The sequence below is a fragment of the Ochlerotatus camptorhynchus genome, unplaced genomic scaffold (genome assembly GCF_037179485.1).
Source record: "Ochlerotatus camptorhynchus isolate MF236.1 unplaced genomic scaffold, CSIRO-AGI_Acam_v1.1 ptg000023l, whole genome shotgun sequence".
In the NCBI taxonomy this organism is placed as follows: domain Eukaryota; kingdom Metazoa; phylum Arthropoda; class Insecta; order Diptera; family Culicidae; genus Ochlerotatus; species Ochlerotatus camptorhynchus.
In genome coordinates, this window is record NW_027040515.1 from 1,086,717 (window position 1) to 1,108,080 (window position 21,364).

General features: G+C 39.8%; 2 protein-coding genes across 3 annotated transcripts in view; one reads left to right on the top strand and one right to left on the bottom strand.

Annotated features, from left to right (window-relative positions):
* LOC135706655 (E3 ubiquitin-protein ligase ZNF598) overlaps positions 1-1,617 on the bottom strand; it is a 30,754-nt gene extending 29,137 nt beyond the window's left edge. For both annotated transcript variants that reach the window (XM_065228311.1, XM_065228304.1), the window contains exon 1: positions 803-1,617. In XM_065228311.1, coding sequence (XP_065084383.1) covers positions 803-1,311 — 509 coding nt within the window. In that variant the 5' untranslated portion in view covers positions 1,312-1,617. The remainder of the gene's footprint in view (positions 1-802) is intronic.
* Asap (ArfGAP domain of ASAP) overlaps positions 1-21,364 on the top strand; it is a 480,120-nt gene that overhangs the window by 359,760 nt on the left and 98,996 nt on the right. Inside the window, exon 2 of the mRNA XM_065228429.1 lies at positions 11,231-11,968. Coding sequence (XP_065084501.1) covers positions 11,843-11,968 — 126 coding nt within the window. The 5' untranslated portion in view covers positions 11,231-11,842. The remainder of the gene's footprint in view (positions 1-11,230; positions 11,969-21,364) is intronic.

Genomic DNA, 21,364 nt, shown 5'->3' on the forward strand with positions numbered 1-21,364 from the left:
AGAATCCCAAAAAAACTGTTACGTAGTTAATGAACAACCCCTTTCTTGAATATTTTTCTCATACACATTACATCTGAATTGAAGCAAGATAGTCAATTTGTACTAATCTAATACTGAGTAATCCTAAAAAAATTGTCAATAACTGATGGAAATTATGCATCACCTTCTGGTATAGACTCTCTCTGTTTAACTAATTGATACTGAATCTTTGGCGCAAACATTTCTTTAAATATTTTAAGACTATTTTAAAAGTTCAAAATTGTATGCTTCCGAATTTGAAACAAAACTACTATTACAGTATCTCAATCTATGCGGATCAGGCCCACTGGTTTCGTCATATAGCCTAAAATATGTTAGCACTTCACTAGCCATTTCTTTGTTTTAAGGATAAGACTAGTAGAGTCCACAAATAGCCGCTGATTTAACAAACAACCTGGTCCTTAAGATTATCGTTTGACCAGGATGATTTAGATTTGTGTTTGGAAGGATCTAAAATTGCTGAATGTAATGATATTATTTTGGAAAGTCATATGACGAAAGACTTGAAACTTATGTTGGGCAATCTTAATGAATGACTAGGCGTACCCAAACCAATTCCGACCACTGTACGCAACACCTCTCTCTCTCTCTCTTTCTCCCTTGTGCTGCGACTGATCATTGCTGCCCTCCAATGTTACGAAATTGCTCGTACGGTTTTTTTTTTTTTTTTCGATGCTGCTAGCTACACCGTCAGCATTTTCTCTGTTTTGTCCACAGCAGGAAATGGCACCTCCCCCACCTCTCCGGATCACATTAAACTCACCTGGGACACTTGTTATCCAACAGCTCGAAGAACGCCTGCTGCACGTCCGGATCGGTGAAGCAGATCCGATACTTTTTGTCGTACAGCCCGGACCGATTCTTCACGTCCAGCTCCTTGTACGGGGCGAGCGTCTTCGAGAAGATCACCTTGGCCAGATCGCGACGACAGATCGGACAGTCATTCTGCCTGCACAGTACCCGAATCCGGGTCGAACACTCGAAACAGCACAGATGGTCACACTCGCCGATGGCGTAGAACAGGATCGGCTTGAAGCAGACCACACAAACCGTATCGTTCTGTTCCGATGATTCCGACAGGGACGAATGCTTCATATTGCCAGTGCTGCTGCTGGTGCTGAGGATACTTCCGTCACTACTAGTATTGTTCTGCTGGTGCCGATGGTGTTGCTGATGATGATGATGTTGATTATTGTGGTGCCTGTTACCACTTCCTCCTCCTCCACCGCCTCCCCGGCGCTCACGATGATGGCTCTGGTGGTAGCTGGCCATACCTAATGCTTCGAGTGTTTCTTCTTCCTGGTTCGCTTTTTTCTTCTCGGAAAAAGGTTGCTTCCAAAACGAGACACCCCTCTTGCTTCTGCTGGCACGCACTACTAGCTGGCAAAGGAGCTGTTCGAACTTGGCACGCAATTTTCACAGGTAGTTTCAAGCGAACGGATTGGATTACACTTTGGGTAGCACTTTCCGGAGGTCCTTTCTGGCCTTTTTTAATTACTTTGCCTGGCTGAAACGTAGCAAAATTAAAAGCACGACGACGACGACGACCACGACGAATGTGATGGAGGAGACGATTGACGTGACAACTTCTGGCAGATTTTTGACGGAACGGACATCAAGAGTGCTTCGAAGGTTGGAGCTGTGCTTGTGTAATAAAAATAAAGAGATGTGCGCTGTTTTGCAATTTAATGCAGGGTGTACCCTAAACTGATGCCAAATATGAAATTCTCGGTCCCAGTGAAAAATGGATGTATGGATTCTGATATCAAGATAGGATATATCCAGGACAGGACGCGTCAGCTCAATGCGGATGCTACGTGTTGTAATTTAACGTTTTGTGGCACGTAGTCCCGTCCAGTGTTGCCAAAAAATATGGTTTGTTTCAAATAACTTCTTTTTGTTGCAGTTTTTTAAAAAGCGAGATGCAGGGCGAGATACCCTAATAAAAATTGTATGGTTAATTTGCTTAACGACGTGTTGTGGGTATCATCCAAACCATTTGTGGAATAGTTCAATGATTTGGGTTATCGTTCGTTTATGGTTATTTTTTATTAGGGTAGGCATCAATAGTATTTTCAGATAGAGTAGTGGATGTGGTAACAAGAATAGAATTGATAAAAGTGAAACCGTGCCAAAAACCAAACCATTTTTAATTTGATTTTTTGTTTTAAAAATTGACCGAGAAATTGACATTATTTGATCTATTAGAAAATTTAAAATCTCGTAATGTCATCCACAAGAAATTTTATGATAATTTAAAAGATACTATTTTCGATTTGTACACGGGACAGAAATCTCATTATGCCTTTTGGCAAGTTTCTATTGCTGATTATTCATAAAATCTAAAAGTTATATAAAAAGCAGATGCTTTTCAAAAAGTCAATGAAGATCATGTGTCAAATGAAATGTATAAGCGGTCCACATTCCTTTTATACATTCTTATAGGACCTATGTGGTTTGTCGAATGGAATGTATAAGGCTGATGTTTTGGCAAAAATGTGTGAGTGAAACACATGAATAAAATAATTAATTTTCGTTTTGTGTATAAAATGCAATATCCCCAAAATTAAACAATTATTTTGCCCAATTGAGCAATTGAAAACAGCAAACATATAATTTATTAGCTATTATTAAAGAAATGAAATTCAGACTGCTCCTGTTATCAAATTTCCTTCAACGCTGAAGCCGCTACCACTTTTGCCCCGATTTCAGGTGCTGACAATGAAAATCGTGAGGAAGAAGCTCCACGAGTTGTGAAAGTTTCTCCTCCACATTTTCCTGCAACATACAAACTGAGCAAGCTCCGGAACACGACTTCCATGTTTTTGAAGAACTCAAAAGTGTTGATCGCTGCGAGGGGGTGACACATCTAAATCTCAAGTTTAGATACTCAAAAAATCTCACACTAGCGAATCAATCTTCGAAAAATCTTCTTTCATTTCCTGATGAATGTCTGGGCGTCTTAGTGGAATACCTGTATAATGAGAGAGAGAAGGATTAGTATTTTCCATTTAATTCCACTACTTTATTTGCTTATCCTTGACAGATACGCGTATTTCGTCTACAATGTGCAGACTTCTTCAGTGTCTTGTACTAATACTCGACTGAAGAAAAACATCGCATTTACCGAATATATATTAACACAGGTACATTTTGACTTAGAAACTAGGTAAACTTAAATTTAATTTTCTATAGGAACAGGTACTCCGCTGCTTACTCGTTGATGTGTCCTAGGTAGTAACTTGAAAAGCCATGTGTGTCCGTCCCAAAGTCCACAAACCAGGAAATGAAATGCGAGAGATCGTGTCTGCAGTTGGTTCCCCCACCCACAAACTAGCGAAGTGGCTAGTCAAAGAGTTCCAGAGTATGCCGAATCAGTTCCAGAGTAAAGCAGTTAGTAACACCCAGGAGTTCACCCAGCAACTACAATCTTCAGGAGACATCAACGAGGACGAGATTATGGTATCTTTCGACGTCACAGCTCTTTTTCCCAGCGTACCGGTCAAGGAAGCGATCAACCATTTGGAGGACTGGCTATTAACACAACGAGAGGATGCAGCATGGAGAAACAAGGTTCGGACGTACCTTAAGCTGACCCGCCTTTGTATGGAAGAGAACTACTTCTCTTTCCGAGGTAACCTCTTCAAGCAGACGAAAGGAGCCCCAATGGGAAACCCCCTATCCCCCTTCTTGTGTGAACTTTTCATGGCCAACTTGGAGACAATCCTGAAGGAGAAAGGACTATTACCAAACCGTTGGTGGAGGTTTGTTGACGATATCTTCAGCGTAGTTATAGTATCAACAGAATTCATAAGGATATCAAATTCACTCACGAGGTAGAAAAAGACGGGAAACTCGCATTTCTCGATCTTCTAGTCATCAGGGAATCGTCATCATCCTCGCTTGAATACGAAATTTACAGGAAACCAACAAGCACCAAAAGAGTTATCCCCTATACTTCCAACCATTCGTTCCAGCAGAAAATGGCCGCCTTTCACCACATGATTCACCGAATGCAGACTCTTCCACTCAGCGATACAGGAAAGGTTAAAGAATTACAGTACATCTTCGAAACAGCAAGACTCAACGGATACAAGGAGACCACAATCCAGGCAATCATCGATAAAAAAGCGAGAATTCTACAAAGGAGATTATTTACAACCCTCACCACAGCACCTGAACCATTGAAACGAGTGTCCGTTCCATTTGATCAAGATATTACTTGTAAACTAAGACCACAGTTAAAACAATTCGGATTAGATTTAGTTTTCACCAGTAGACATAACCAGTTGAAATCATTGTTAGGATCCACTAAAGACCCAGTTAATGTTTTAGGTAAAGCAGGTGTATATAAAATAAGCTGTAATTATTGTAACAAAGTATACGTAGGACAAACCAAGAGAACTTTAGCAACTAGATTTAAAGAACATATAGCGGAGGTTAATAAGGCCAAAAAGCAAGAAGAAAAAGGCCTAACATATGATTTCAAATCAAAGGTTGCAGAACACATCTTCACAGAGGACCACCAACTATCGACGGAGGACATAACGATTTTACGAACCGTATCTACACCATGGAAATTGGATGTTGCAGAAAGCCTCGAGATCAACAAACAACGTAATTCAACTTTACTCAACAGGGATCAAGGAAACGGACACACATGGCTTTTCAAGTTACTACCTAGGACACATCAACGAGTAAGCAGCGGAGTACCTGTTCCAATAGAAAATTAAATTTAAGTTTACCTAGTTTCTAAGTCAAAATGTACCTGTGTTAATATATATTCGGTACATGCGATGTTTTTCTTCAGTCGAGTATTAGTACAAGACACTGAAGAAGTCTGCACATTGTAGACGAAATACGCGTATCTGTCAAGGATAAGCAAATAAAGTAGTGGAATTAAATGGAAAATACTAATCCTTCTCTCTCTCATTATACTTCTTTCATTTGTTGCATCTACTTGCATCGCGCATCATCTTTTTGCAGGAAATCTTCAGAATCGTCATCAATCTTCTTTCTATCAACTCAGCGTGCGCGCAGCTAGCCACAGCAAAACGCAATCTTTTCTGCATCGTAGATAGAGTCGTCCCCCTCGGATCGCTGTGAAATATAAATCCTTCGTATCAACATTCGCCCAGTAATACGAAATTTTTTGGTATTCTGATTCAAATACATCCCGGCTGATCGCCATATGCCAACATGTTTTGCAAGTGATAGATTTGTTACTTATTTTTTTTTTTTAATTTATCCCGATATGTGAAACAGAGAGTTCATTTCAGCCCTATCCAGTACATCGTGGGATATTTCTTGGAGCTATGAATGGCTATTATGTGTAAAATTGGGATTTTTCCTATGTCCAAATGTGTGTGCATGGGATTAATTTCCTAACTGATACACACCTGGGTACTGACGGTCAGTATTTTCTGAAACAATTTACTGGGTTCTGCTATTTTCATTACTGATCTGTTCTGTAAACTTAAATTCTCTTTTGTGGTCAATTATTTCGGTAATATGCATTACTAGTTCATTAGTAAACTAAGAGATAAGTTGTCATCATATCATTGCTGAACAATTTGGTTCTTTAATTTTGAAAAACATATCGGTAACTATACATCATCTGAAAGGGCTTCGTTTTCTGAACACAACGGTTTTTTTTTTCGATCCCATTTACTTCCATCTCGATTTTTAAATCACGATTAAATTAAAGGCAAAATAATCACTTCACTGTTTGACAAAAAACTAACAAAATGACAACTTGCTCCCATACAAAGTACCACCAACCGGTGGAAACTAACGATTTTAAATTGGCTCACTACTTGACTAGCCTATTGCTCCTAAGCAAATCGATTAACGTATCCCATTCTAGTCAAAATTCTATTACTACACAATGTTTGTTTTGGTTCGCTATGAAAGTTTGACAGATAAAATGAGGGGTTAGTGGATTTTCCTATATTTCGAGGGGTGAATCGATTAGCTTGGGACCGAAGATAGTACCAGAGCTGAGCCAAAAAGTTGAGTTCGTTTCTTCGGGACCATTTGGTCTTAAAGTTACTTCTATAGTAAAGCTGTCCCACCCCTTGAGACATTTATCTTAATTTTTAAATCAAGATTTAAATTTTTGATCGTTGACACTAAATCTATTCGTTGACAGGTCGACTCCATACAAAGTCCCACTGTTACCGCGAGGCAATTAATTTAAAACCAAAACCATAAGATAACCACATAGTTGCATCATAGAGGTAACTCTAAGACCACTGGGTCCCGAAGAAAATCATTATTATTTTTGGCTCACTCAGTACCAGAACAACGGTCCCAAGCAGTCCCAAGCTATTTCACTCACCCCTGCATGTTCTGCATGAATCCACACACCCCTGATGTTATCTGTCAAACTTTCATAGCGAATCAAAACAAACATAGTGTAGTAATAGAATTTCAACTAAAATAGGGTACGTTAATCGTTTGCTTGGGACCAATAGGCTACTAAAGTGGTGAGCCAATTTAAAATCGTTAGGTTCGTATTGATTGTTGGTTGCATCTCGTTTGCATAGCCCTAGCTGACGTTGATACCAAGGCCAAGAATATGAAATGAAAAGTAGGGCAAGAGGAGCGAGAGCTCATTTTACATAATCTAACTGCAGTATTTACTTAGGAACGTTTCTGCGTTCAAGTGGGATAAACACGCCCACGCATGGCATGCTTACGCATCTAGGTTACGTTTAGCTTTCCCTCTCTGTTTATCCTTAACGAAGGATATAATTATAATGTTTAAACGTTACAAATGCCACATTCTTATTTGTAGAGCCATATCAGATCTGAGTTATAAAAATAAATAAACTTACAAGATATCTGAGAAATCCCAGATCTGAGAGGGCATAGTATATAAGGTCTAAACAACACAAATTTACCCTTTCAAGGGCGATCGGAATCCTAGCTAATTAGAATAGGCAATCTAGGTTAAAGTTCGGTATTGAAAGGGATATGTTAAACCCTGGACAAATCATGTAAAAGTTTACATAATTATAAGTTGCTAATGCAACACGTAGCCGTAAGATCACTTTGTACAATTTTGTTGAATAAAATTAAGTTTCGTAGGTTACTCCAGATTCTTCTCTTTTTGAATCCGAAAGAACTTTCGGCCTAGAAGTGAAAACTTCTCTCCTTAACCGGAGAAAAAAGTAGCTCCTAGAATCGAGAAACAGTGTCTGACCTAGTAAGCGAAAGACTCTTCCTAACCGGAGAAGAAAGTAGCTTTTGGTGGCGACACCCACCAAGGGGCGCTAAGATGGCGATTCTTGCTAATGTAATCGTACTTATTTAAAACAGTTCCAGTATACCAAAATTCATAAAATTTTGGGTTTCGGTTCCATTTTTAATGCAGATAACAAATATGTATTCACCTCAATACCCCCAAGCAACCCAATTGTTCAAATTAACTGAACAAACTGTAATTTGTGATCTCACGTGGAACATTTGTCAAAAACTACAAGGGACAGTCCTATGGAGTTGTACCATAGAGGTAACTCTAAGACTAGAAGGTCCCGAAATAACGTGCTCAACTTTTTGGCTCAGCTCTGGTACTCTCTTCGGTCCCAAGCTAATCGATTCACCCCTCGAAACATAGGAAAAACCAATAACCCCTCATTGTATCTGTCAAACTTTCATAGCGAATCAAAACAAACATTGCGTAGTAGTAGAATTTCGACTAGAATGGGATACGTTAATCGTTTGCTTGGGACCAATAGGCTACCCTAATAACCATAGCATTTTTATTAGGGTAGTCAAGTAGTGAGCCAATTTGAAATCGTTAGTTTCGTATTGATTGTTGGTTGTACGCAATGGTGACGTAGGACTATGTGGTCTTATATAATAAATCTTATTTGTTAACTGCAGCAGGACCTTGTGTTTTGTGTAAGAATAGGAATTGGGTTCTTTAATTTTGAAAAATATATCGGTTTTTATATATCATCTGAAAGAGCTTCATTTTCTGAGCAAACCGATATTTTTTTCGAACCCACATACTTTCATCTCGATTTTTAAATCAAGATTTAAAGCAAAATAATAACTTCACTGTTTGACACTAAACTGACAAGCTGACAGCTCGCTCCCATACAAAGCGACACCGAGGGGTGCTAATAGGGTGATTTTTGCAAATGTAATCGTTCTTATTTGAAATAGTTCCAGTGTACCAAAATTGATGAAATTTTGTGTTTGGGTTCCATTTCTAATGCAGATTACGAATTTGAATTTACCTCAATACCCTTAAAGAACCCAATTTGAGCGGGGTTCACTCTGTTTATAATCTTTAGTATGACGCGCTTGACATAGATGGCCCACAGCGACTCACGAAGAGCTACTGATTCTGATCAATAGTGGTGCGGCTTCTCCCTCCTTCTATGGATGCTCATATGGACTGCAGTTCGCTGCTTGTAGGCAGCCTTACATTGTATACTGGAGAACGCCACCACTCACCACGCGTTGATTGAATAAACAACGTTTGGTGAGACCGGATGGAATTCAACATTGAAATCTGTGTTAGGAAAAACGCTTTTCGCAGGCAATCGGAAATAATTTTAATTATCACAGCAACAGTTGCACATTCGTGCAGTTTTCAATTGTGAAATTTTGAAGAATGATGAACTCTTAATTTTAACAGATGCATAGGAATATTTCTGATCGAATGATGATAAAATTATTGAAATTGGTTCAGGGGCACCTGAGTTATTAACGTTCAAAATATTTCATAATTTTGTTACATGTTCCATTTTTGGTTTTCACAAAGTGTACCCCCCTATAGAAATCAAAGACGTAGTTCTACGTCAAAACTTCAAAAGCGCCCCAGCTTGTTGTATTACGAAGTAAAAAGTGTATTTTACATTAAGTTTTAGTGATTTTTTCTCCAAGTTTTGGTGAACATTGCTGAAAATGGACGATTCACTCCATGAAGTTCGATTTAGAATCAGCAAAAATAATGGAATTTAGCGCGCTATGTTTACTTTTAATTGACCACTTTGTCAAGCAGTTTTGGCGTAACTTTCTACCAGTGATTTCACAAAACTGGACCAACTAATTTCTATTTTTTTATGAAACGCGCAAATGTAGGCTACTTTTCTTGTGGTTCTAGGAGAAAAAATCTCAAAATAATGTTTTATTTCAAAGTTCGAGTGGTAGTAAACGTCATTTTAACTGCTCGAATGAAGTGGTTAATTTCACACACAATCGATCAAAATTTACTGCCTAGAAGGCGATTTTCTCTGGGTGCCTTCTCTGAAACTGGCTCACATCTCCATTTGTTTACAATAATTTTGTGACATGCGCGTCATGTCAAAATAAAAACCAATAAATTCCATTTGTTGATCGACCTTGCACGGTTCGGGTTGAGAAGATGCAATAACTTTATACAAGGTTCGGGCCAACAGGCTGCTTGCTGGTGTTAGAAGCATAAATATTGTAAACATCGCTGAGCACTCAAGTGACGACGTCACTCTATAATAACATTCCATACAGCGAACAGTGAGATTTACGTTACTGCCAACAGCTGTTTCGTGTAAAATGATAAACATTGCAATTGACTTCTTGCCGCAAGATTTCACCAATACAACATTGCTAGTGTAGCCGTGTAAAATCGTTTGTTTATTATTTTCAACCACGAAATCAGCTGTCAAAGTGGTCGACCTGACAGCGGTTTGTTTTTTTTATTTTCAACCAGTAAAACGCTTGGATTAGTGAAACTGCTCACTAATACTAACGGGGGTAGAGAACTCTATGCAATACGAACGCCACTAAACATTTATTTTGGCTCATTTCACTAACACCAATAAGCCTGTTGGCCCAGACCTTATTTAAATAACATTGGAGAAGATGAAGGAGAATAAGCCGCACAGCCAAGATTCATAACTAAAGGTACAGTGTATACGAGTGTGATTATTTTCATCATGGATTTTGAAAAATAGTATAAAATTTTAATAGCAAAGTTAGTTAATAACGTTATTGACTAAACTTTCCAATTATTTAAGCTGAATCCAAAACAAAACAAATCACCAATGGTGTCCTTTTACTTCATGTTCTCGGCTGAATAATTGATTGGTGTTATCGGTGTTATCTAACACAAAGGGAATGCAACCTGGGTCTCACCTCTGGTGTTAGTGACCTTGAAGCGGCAGATGGTGGTTGGTTGCTTGAAGCCAGCCGCCGCGAGAGTTTCGCGAGTCTTCAGTTGCAGATCGACGGTCGGGCTTTTCGAACGCGAATCGTGAGTGAGCTGAGTAGAAGCCGTTGTTTTCCGCTGCTGTTTGCAATACAGGCGAGAGCAGACCGCAGGTGCGGGTGTTTGTGTCTTCTATTGTTGTTTGAACCGTTGGCAAAAAAGGGACAGGGAGACATAAAATCCGCCCGGCAGCAACGGACGAAAGAAGAAGAGCGAGAACGTCGAAAGAGAGCGTCGCGATGCGCGAGTAGAAGAGTGCTGTGTCTGCTTGTCTGTTGTCGTCGCGCTTCGACTTCGACGTTCGACGACGAGTCACCCGAAAAAGCAGAGCCAGAGAGTGGAGCAGAAAAAAAAAAACATCAATGAGATTGCTGGTGGAAAAAGAAGCTGTAAATTTTCTACGGGGAAAATTTGATGGATTTTCGTTTTAGTGGTCGAATTAATCGCGACGGATTAGTGGAGGTGATTCGGGCGTGTCGAGTCTCGAGTGCAGTGCAGGGATCTTGTGGAGGATTATCGGCCTCGATGAAAGGGCAGCGAGAGCTGCAAGCAGAGGAGTGAAAAAGTGGGTGTTTTCATTGGCATTTTTTCCTTGCGCGGAATTGGGACTCTTTCGGGGGTGACGGTTTTGCGGAAGTTTCAACCCGTTTTCCCGGTGACAATTTTTTTTTATCTGGTGGAAAAATAATGATTCAGTTTGCAAAATTTTATTGCTAGAGTGAGTGTTTGGAATTCTCAGGAGGGGAATCTGGAAAGAAGCGCTAGCGCTTCTCCCAATCCGAGTAGCGAATCAACGCAACAAACCCCTTGGAATTTTTGTCATCACCCGAGCCAACGTCCACGGCAGCAGCAGCTGTCAACAGTTTGACAAAGAAAAGGGAAAAGTTCGCAAAAATGACAACAAGCATTCAAACACTGGAAATGATTTAGTGCAGATTTGGTGAAGATCATCATCGACGGAGAGAACCCGGAGTGACCCCAGGCCAGGCAGCAGCAGAAACCAAAAGCGCCGCAAGGGAATGGAATGCGAAATTATCGATGTCGTCTGGAAGCAGAAGCAGAAGCAGCAGCAACCGAGCTGTTTGTGCTAGTGTGCGTTTTCCGATTCGGGGGCCTTCTGCCCGTTCCTTTGCGTGAGTGAGTAAAATTAGGCAAGGTGTCAAAACGCGAAATCCGCCGCCGTAGAACGGGAGGATATTTTTAGGCCCCCGTGAATGTTGTTTCTCTGGAACAATAACAAGTAGAGAGTGGTGATGCTTCTGATGCTACTACAGGCGCAAAGTGGAAAATATTGCAAAAAATCCAGTGTTTAATCAACGTAAATATCGAGTGAATCTAATTATACGACGAGTGAAAAATTCAATTACAACCCATCGGGTAGCATACAGGCTGAAAAAAAAGAGCGAAAAAATCGACCCTACCGCGTGTGTGTGTGTGTGCACGAGGTGTGTTTGTTCGTCGAAGGCTCAGTGCAGCAAGAGGCAGAAGAGAGTCGCGTGAACCACCGTCTAACCACCTGTCGTTGAAGTCGAACGGCGAGCGTTGGTAAATAAATTATTACTCAGGAGTCAGCTGGAACAATTAACGAGCGCAGTCAAAATGCCTGGATTAATCGGTGTGAGCGAGTTCCTCGAGGAAACCCGAGAGGACTACAACTCGCCGACGACGTCGACCTTCGTGTCGCGGATGGCTCAATGCCGGCAGACCATTGCCGCCCTGGAAGAGGTGAGACTTGAAACTTTTTTTTTTTTCACTCAAAAATTGTTAAAAATTTTGGGCTTACCCAGTGAAATTCTTCTGTCACCCTTCCGGGGTATTTTTGAAATGCCACTTAATAATTATTGATTATTCTTCAAATCGTGTCGTTCGTTTTCAGTAATAGCAGGAACTTTCCTCAACTATTGAATTTTCTCCTCTGTGGTCCTACCCTCGGAAATCACCCAAAATACTTACCAGAATCCCATTTCCATCAACATACTTGAACGTCTTTCGGAATTACAGGATTTGCGAAAAATACCAAAGGAATCGAATTTCAAGGGTCTAGTTCCAAAGAAATTCTGAGAAGCGTTTTAAGGGAATCCCTAGGATAATTTCAAGGGCACCTCGAGAAGATTTTTTAGACAATTCTAGGGGGGATTTTAAGTTAATTTTCAGAAGAATTTAGAGAAGAATTCTAAGACAATCCCAAACAAAATGTTAAGGCAGAGTTGAATTACAAGGGAATTTAAAGGTTATAACGTAAGCTTCTTGGTCTAATGCAACGGTATCCTCAGTCCGGCTGATGTGTATGCTCAAGCATCTCTTAGGTTCGCCTAAGTCCTTTATCCGGAAGTTCTCGTTCAAGAACACCTTGACTTGATCGATTCAATCGTCATCGCTTGAAAACATCACGTCATCAACATAGACTGCCACAAATATAATCCGCCGGGAATCAATGTGATAATACACACAGGGGTCATACTTCGCCTGAGTAAGACCAAACTTCTTCAGCATCGAATCCAACTTGTTGTTCAAGACTCGGTTCGACTGCTTGAGTCAGCGCTTTGTTCTCATGCATGGCTACCTTCCATTTTAGGCATCGGGACGCGGCATCGCGGCTTCTTGTGGCGTGGCAGGATCGTTTGAAATGTCGATATTCACATTGTCGATCTGCTGCTGAGTCGCCAATCCACTAACTTGGCCCAACTCGTCTGGCTCCACAGATTGGTTCGGCTCCGCACCTTGCGCAGAGTGGGAAGTCTGTGAGGAGCGGCAACAGGGCAAGCCTATGGTCGAAACAATAAACTGCTCATACTTGCCTGGGAGATTGGTCTCCCGACCGCCAGGCGGATATGAAACTTGGTGCGGTGTGCGGTGTATATCGGTGTCTGTTGAACTGCTGCTAACGTTGCTTAACGCTTCTTCGTAATCATCGTATTCGAAGTCACTCTCGGGAATAATTGGTACAGCCGCTGCACTCGTTGTTTTCCGTAACCTCTGACGATAGTAACACAGTCTCTTCAACATCCAGTCTGATCACCGTGCGACCACCTCCTCGATCAGCTTTCAATTCACGACTTCCAATTGTCATTTCGTTTTCAAAAAAGGAAAGGAGATTCTCTGATAACTGAGGTATATATCGTACCTCGTTGACTTGAAGTCCATAACTGCTTTCCCGACAATCTGGCCTCAGAACGGGTTTTCCGATAGCCTCAATGCTCATTCCGCCCTTGTTGGACACAACAACATTAATACTCGATGACTTCTCAGATCCTTCAACAGAGCCTTGTTGTGAGTCATGTGGACTGTTGCTCCGGAGTCGAATGACCAATCGGTGCTGCTGTTAGACTCAATCGACAACACAGTGCAAAATACTTGTTCTTTCAAACTGCTACTAGTCTTTTGCGATGTGGCCGTATTTATTACACTTCTTGCACTTCGAACCTTTTGATTCCGTCTTGGGTTGGTTGAACGTTTTCTGCTGCCTGTTGAATCCTTGAGTCCAGAATCTTCAACCGCTTTCTCCAGGTTGTCCCAGACTTCCTTCACTGTTGTCGCTTTCGCCACATGAACATAGCTCGTTGAATACAGCAACAGAATTATTTTCGCTCTTGCCTTTCAGTTTTTCGTGGCGTTGACTTCCTCGAAAGTTCCGTCCGCTTTCCTCTCGGGTTTGACGCCCTCCCAAAGATCTTCAAGCTCGAGGTAAGTTTTGACGGCCGGGGTAAGCTAGGTAAGCTCGATTCCGGGAAGACTTGAAAACCCGTGAGCTTACGAATTCTGACTTCTACTCGAAGCTGGTGGTCATTTCGAATCTTCAGAGCCTCAATTTTCAGCGGTGAATAGGCCCATAACCTATTGTAATGATTTATTGAGAATACGACGTGTTCGTTTGACGTTGCCTTTCTATTTTAATAGAACGCATTTTCAATACCATCATATTTTCCCGTATTTTATTTATAATTTTTCAAGCTAGTTATATTCAATTTGGTTTCAATTTGGGAACACACCATCAAAAATAGAGGCGAAAAACATCGCGTGAAAACAGAATTGAGTGCAAAGAGTTTTGGATTTCAGAGTTTCAAACATCGTCCAAGATTTTCTTAAATTCTCGAAAAAAATTGATTGAATTTTCACTTTGAAAGTTCCTCAGAAATCTCTGGGTAGGCCCCGTTAGAATTCCGTAAGTATTTTCCTCAGAATTCTTATGAAATTATTCTCAAAATTCCGTTGCGAGAATTCTCTGGAATTTTCCTAGGATTCTCATGAAGCGTTCATTAGAATTTGAAATTTCCGTAGAATCTCCTGAAACGCTTCTCCTATTTTTGTGTGGAAATAATGCTCAAAATTTCCTTGCAAATTCGCTCTTTGAAACCTTCTCGGAAATTCCCTTGAAATTCTTATGAATTATCTTAGAAATTTCCTTGAAAATATCTTCAAACTAGCATCAAATTTCGCAAAGATATTCAGAATTAGATTCTTTTGCTTGGAATTATTATCGATATTAAATTTAAGTTCTCCTCAGAATTCTATGATTGTGGATTAAAATTTAAAAGATATTCAGCTGTTAGTGATCACGTATGATCGGAATTGTATCATCATTAAGTTTGTCGTAGTTGGTTAATTCATTTTAACCCTACTCCGAATGCTCTCTGAAATTCCTTTAGAGTTGCTATAGAACTCCCTTGAATTCTACTCCTAATCCCTATAATAGTCCATTTAGATCCACCCTGCAATTAACCTTTAGAGCAGTTCCACGCCAAATGAAGAATCGGAATGTTGTGGCGAAATGTTCTACGGTGAAATGACCGCCAGTTTTCTTGGAATCAAAACGAAATAATTAAGACATATTATATTCAATAGTTCTCACTGTAAAAAATCGTCGCTAAAACACTACCGCCATCTGTTGAGTACACTGTGACAAGCAGTGCGCTCAACAGATGGCAGTACTACCATAGAGGTAACTCTAAGACTAGAAGGTCCCGAAATAACGTGCTCAACTTTTTGGCGCAGCTCTGGTACTCTCTTCGGTCCCAAGCTAATCGATTCACCCCTCGAAACATAGGAAAAACCAATAACCTCTCATTTTATCTGTCAAACTTTCATAGCGAATCAAAACAAACATTGCGTAGTTCTAGAATTTCGACTAGAATGGGGAACGTTAATCGTTTGCTTGGGACCAATAGGCTAGTCAAGTAGTGAGCCAATTTAAAATCGTTAGTTTCGTATTGATTGTTGGTACTACCAACTTAAAAACATTTAAATTGACCGTCAAATGTGTGTTCGATGAACAAATTGCGAGTGTTATGTCTGTTTGTTTGTGGTTCTATGATTTTCATTGAGGTTCTTAACTTCTTCAGTAGTCTAGACTTTTCTGATATTATTAAAACTGCCCAAAAGATTTATGCATTTCCTTAAAGTTCTCTAGACTGCCCTGAATTTGTCAGTATTTTCAATAAGGATCTGCAATTTTAATGAAATTAATTAAATTACCTTGAAGGTTCCACAATTTTCCTTGAGTTTTGTAAATATTATAATGCTCACGGGACTTTGCCTTGAAGTATCCGTAATTTTGCCTTAAGTTTTATAAACATTATAAACGCGCACGAAACAATTTTCTCTGACTTGTCTGGACATCCGTGAAGTTCTCTAAATGTGCTTAATGTTCCGTGAATTATGAATATAGTCTCAGACAAAAATATTCACAATTCCCTGTCGCTTCAAACTTCTTCTTCTTCGCTTTTCAAGCTTATTGCATATCGCATATTAGCTTATTGCGTGCTCTCAACTTAGTGTACTAGATGCACTTCCACAGTTATTAATTGAGTGCTTTCGATGCCTGTACCATTTTTGCATTGGTATAATTGTGTGGCAAGTCCAATCATACTTCTATGCCCAGGGAAGTCGAGAAATTTTCCAACCCGAAAAATTCCTAGACCGGACCGGGAATTGAACCCAGCCACCTCCAGCATGGTCTTGCTTTGTAGCTGCGCCTTTATCGACTGAGCTAAGGGAGGCCCCAAACTGCGTGATTTAAATATTCACATCCGTTATCTTCAAAATTTGGGCGCTTCAAAAAAATTTGAATTCTTTTTTAACAAATCTACTGAGGTGTGGAAAAATCTCTGGTCCCAATACCCTGATTTTTTACTTTGTGATCTTAACTTTTCCAAACCTAAAATGTCCAAACATTTTTCTGGAATGAATTTCAAGCTCTAGAAATGTTTTCAAAGCCCGATTTTTTTTAAATCTTTGAAACCCGGTAGCTTTAGCATTTGACAAAATATCGAGAAAAAAATTCAAGTCACAAAAACTTGAGTTCTTTTCTAAGTCCATATAATTTTATTCAATTTTTTTTTCGAGTTTCTTGAACCAAAACAAAAAAAAAAATCATGTCCAAAATGCCCAAAATCATAGATCATAGGTATCAGAATTTTTTTGCCAAAAAAAAAATCCACAACCCATTATTTTCAGGCTGGCTGGTAAGAAAATCCTTAAATCGATTTATCCCGATTTATCGAGATTTGGAGGGTTTTTAGGTGTCACAAAATTTTTCCCAATAAAAAAAATGTCCCAAACCCATTATTTTCAGACTGACGGGTATGAAAATCTTTAAATCGATTTATCTCCGTAAACACGGCTCTAAACGAGATTTGGAGGGTTATTAGGTGTCACATATTTTTTGGAAAAAAAAATGTCCCTACCAATTATTTTCAGGCTGTCGGGTTTGAAAATCTTAAAATCGATTTATCTCTGTAAACACGGTTCTAACCGAGATTTGGAGGGTTTGGATATGCAAATCTTTAAATCGATTTATCTCCGTAAATACGGCTCTAATCGAGATTTGGAGGGTTTTTAGGGGTCAGAAAAAAATTCCCAAACCCATAATTTTCAGGCTGGCGGGTATGAAAATCTTTAAATAGCTTTACCTCCGTAAATACGGCTCTAATCGAGATTTGGAGGGTGTTTAGGTGTCACAAAATTTTTCCAAAAAAAAAAAAATATGTCCCAATCCATTATTTTCAGGCTGTCGGGTAGGAAAATCTTTAAATCGATTTATCTCCGTAAAAACCCAAATTGATCCACCGGGCAGGTGAATAGAACCTTTGTTACCCAGTATAATCTCGTTTTTGATATTATCCATAGATATATGTACGAGCCCTAATGGATATTTTTTATTGGTCTCAGTTTCTGCACTGCTCAATTGCTACAAACAAAACAGCAATTGCTAGTTTGAATTGGAGTCCAAACATAAATCATAGCCTAATGACTTTTTACTTAATCTGCTTTATTGTGCTCTACATACTTTAAGCACAAACTTATTATATACAATCTTATTATATTACAACAATATTTGACGAACCAATAAAGTTAAATAATCAATCAGCCCGATTCTCTTCATTGATTTTCTCTTTCGCGAATAACCCGACTGCAAATGAATTTCCCATTCAGTGTGTTGATTCAGGCGCAAGCTAACTATAGTCGCTATATTTATAGTCTGGCGGATAGAATTTCGATCTATCAAAGAGCGGAACCAATTCAATATATTGTAGACCAACAATTGAAATGGTACTAGGGGAAATGTCTCTAATGTTGGCCTATGGATCTAAGATTGGGCCCATCGATGAACGCGTTATTGGGACGTTACTTATGGATACTTTTGGTTGCTATTGAAAATTTAGTCGATTGCTGAATTTATGTATGGGCCCAAATTAGGGACACTTAGGCCGACACTACCTGCATTTCCCCTATCAAGTTTTATAAACAGAACTTTGATTATGCTTGCATCATCGGATAGGGGAAATTTGAGTTAGTTTGCGTAGGCGAGGCTTAAGTCACGAGAAAACGGCTTCCGGAAGTTTTGTTCGTAATAGCTGATGTGCCTTTTTCTGTTGTTGGTCGTGAATTGACAGCTTAATTGGTCAAACGACTATTTGACAGCTCAATTGATTCCCTAGATTCTCTCCGCCAGGCTATGAATATAGCGACTATACAGCTAACATCATCTTATGTTGAACTGTCCTGTGAGCTTAGCGAGAAATTTGTTTATGTTGCCGTCGTGAATCAAAGAGAGAGGCCGAGGATAGGTCCTTTTCAAATGTTCCGCAAGAATACAGAATAAAATTCGAAAACATGTTGCACCATAGCCTGCGGCACCTCCAACAGCTACGATAACGGGACTAATCGTAACTAGACTTTAAATGATCTTTATTTCTAGTATTTGTGTGGTTTTACATGTATGAATTAACAAGTGACACAGATGCGTCTTTTCAACTTTAGTTCATTTGAAATTTTTAATTATTATTTAAAGTTTCTAGTCCTATCAGGCCTGTTTTTAAGAATGACCACCTTGGTGGGATTGGTTTGTTTTAAATTGGAAAAGGGAAACTACCTATAACTACTATTTACAACTACAACTACTATATGCACCTAACCTACTATATACAAATTGCTTATCAAAGCATGTTCTGATACATTACATTTTTGTGCAAATTTATTCTTAATTTCGTTTATTCTGGAATCTATTTTGGCAATGCCTGCCTCTTCGTGTAAATTGGTTATGCTAGTGTCGAAAGGACGATCGATTATCATCCTAAGCACTCTGTTTTGTGCCACCTGGACTTTGTTCCTGTGAGTTTGAACACTTGATTCCCACACCGGTGCAGCGTAGAAAATTGCAGGTGCTATGATTTGATTGTAGACCACCAGTTTGTTAACCCTAGAGAGGCGGGATCTGCGAGAAATCAGCGGATACAAACACCTAACTAAGCTTGAACACATAACTAACGTCTTTTCTATATGCGAGCGGAACAGGAGCTTCTCATCGAATACTATTCCAAGGTACGTAACTTCAGCAGACCACAGAAAAACACGCAACCGTCTCCGAGGGGAGGAATGTCAGAAGTATACAAGCTGTAGAGCAAGGGGCCCAACAAACTGCCTTGTGGAATGCCTGCCGGGATGGAAAATTTGTCGGCGAGACAACCATTCAACAATACCTTGAACGACCTTTGCTGAAGGTAGTTACGGGTAATTTTGACCAAATGCAACGGTAAATTGTAGTTACAAAGCTTGTATATAAGTCCGTCATGCCAGACATTGTCAAACGCCTTTTCGACGTCTAGTAAGGCCATGGCTGTGGACTTGGATACAGCCTTGTTACTTCGAATGTTGTTCATCACCCGTACTAGCTGATGGGTGGTGGAGTGCCCCTTTCTGAACCCAAACTGTTCCGGTAGGAGAATATTGTTTTCCTCCACAAACTTGAGCAATCTATTGAGAATGAGTTTCTCGAACAATTTGCTCAGCGCTGAGAGGAGGCTGATCGGTCTGTAGCTTGACTGCAATGCTGGATCTTTACCGGGTTTGCGGATTGGTATTATTTTTGCTATTTTCCAAATGCTTGGAAAGTAGTGCAGCTGTTGATGATGGCAGTTAAAACTGCATAGACTTTCATGCTAAGCCTTTTTATGATTAGGTTAAATACGCCGTCAAAACCGGGGGCCTTCAAATTCTTTGAATATTTCAGCGCTGAGCAAATCTATTCTACCGTAATTCTATCCTCCGGAGGCACGGCACAAGGGGAGTAATCTACATTTTGGACGCATTGCGTCACCTGGTTTTCGAGCGGACTTTGGATAGTTGAGCCAAGCAAATGCGATGCAGCAATATGATTACCAATCACATTTGCTTTCTCTTGTGGGGTTATGAGCCGATTGTCAACATTTCCGACTCTGAGAGGTGGAACGGGTTTGGGATGAGTTTTCAGCACCTTGGCTACCTTCCAGAATGGGACTGATCGGTCAGAGTTTCCAATTTTGTTTCACGATGTAGCAGTTCCAATAGCGATTTTTAAAAATGAGTGTGATGTATAGACCAAAGTTTAAAGCGCCAGTTACCCCCCGGAAAAAACACGCTGCACACGGCCAAAGAGATCAACCCAAATTTGATTTTACTTTACTCATAAATCACAAAAAGTTTTTTCCAGAATACCAGAAAATGATAACACTAAAGATTGGATTTTCTCGGTCCATTGGTACTACTACTAGACTGTGTAAAATTTTCGTAAATTTTCCTCATTTTCCAGCAGATTAGTGAGGTTTTTATTTAGGTTGATCTCATCGATCGTGCACAATTTTGAAAGGACAACATCTGACTGGTCTTATAGAGCTTCTCGACGTCTAATCGGCGGACACTACAGTACAATTTAAATCCAACAAGTGCGAGCAAGAGGGAAACACATTAGTGGGAAAATACACCGCCGATTCATACATGTGTGATAGATAGAGAAAGACAATTAAGCATCGAAAAGGTCTATTGGAATACGTAGGGTACGATGGTTCTCAACGCACCCCTGGCGTGAAATGGCCCTGCGCTGTTTTTCATAGCTTTCCGATTGTCAATTCGTGAATTTAAAAATCAGCATTTCTAGTTCAGTGCTTGAACTAACATTCTGGCACATGATATTTCCAGAATTAGTAATGGATAAGCATCGAAAAACTGCACGGGGCCATTTTACCCCAGGGGTGCATTATGGACTATTATCCCCTACATTTCAAGATTTTGCGTACGATTTCTTCTTCTCATCATAACGCCCAAACTAAACATAAAGCCTACTTCTGATTTAAAAAAAAAAAAAAAAAAACGGGGGTCAACCGACATGCACTATCAACCATATTGATCGAATAAGCCATTTCGAAAAAAGCTTGCCTAGATTAAATTGGGAATCGATTGGGCTTTATAGATTGGGAATGTTTTATACAGGTGAGATAGCTTGCGGGCGCAGACGGCAGGACGTGTGAAAATCGATTCTAATACCTATGTTATGCTAGTAACAAAGGTAATAAGGCGGAATCTCGAGCATCAAACGTCAGATCGGTATGAAATTTTTTCTGCAGGTAGATATGGATGAGGTCTTTCCACTGCTGCAAATTTCACGTTGATGGGATGTACCGTTGATTTGTAAAAAATCGTTAACTAAAATCATTCTATCCTGTAAATCTCCGGAACCGGAAGTCAGATCGGTATGAAATTTTTTCCCCAAGTAGATATGGATAAGGTCTTTCTACTGTTAAAGAAATCATGTTGATAAAGTGTACCGTTGATTTAAAAAAAATCGTTCACTAAAATCATTCTGGCCTA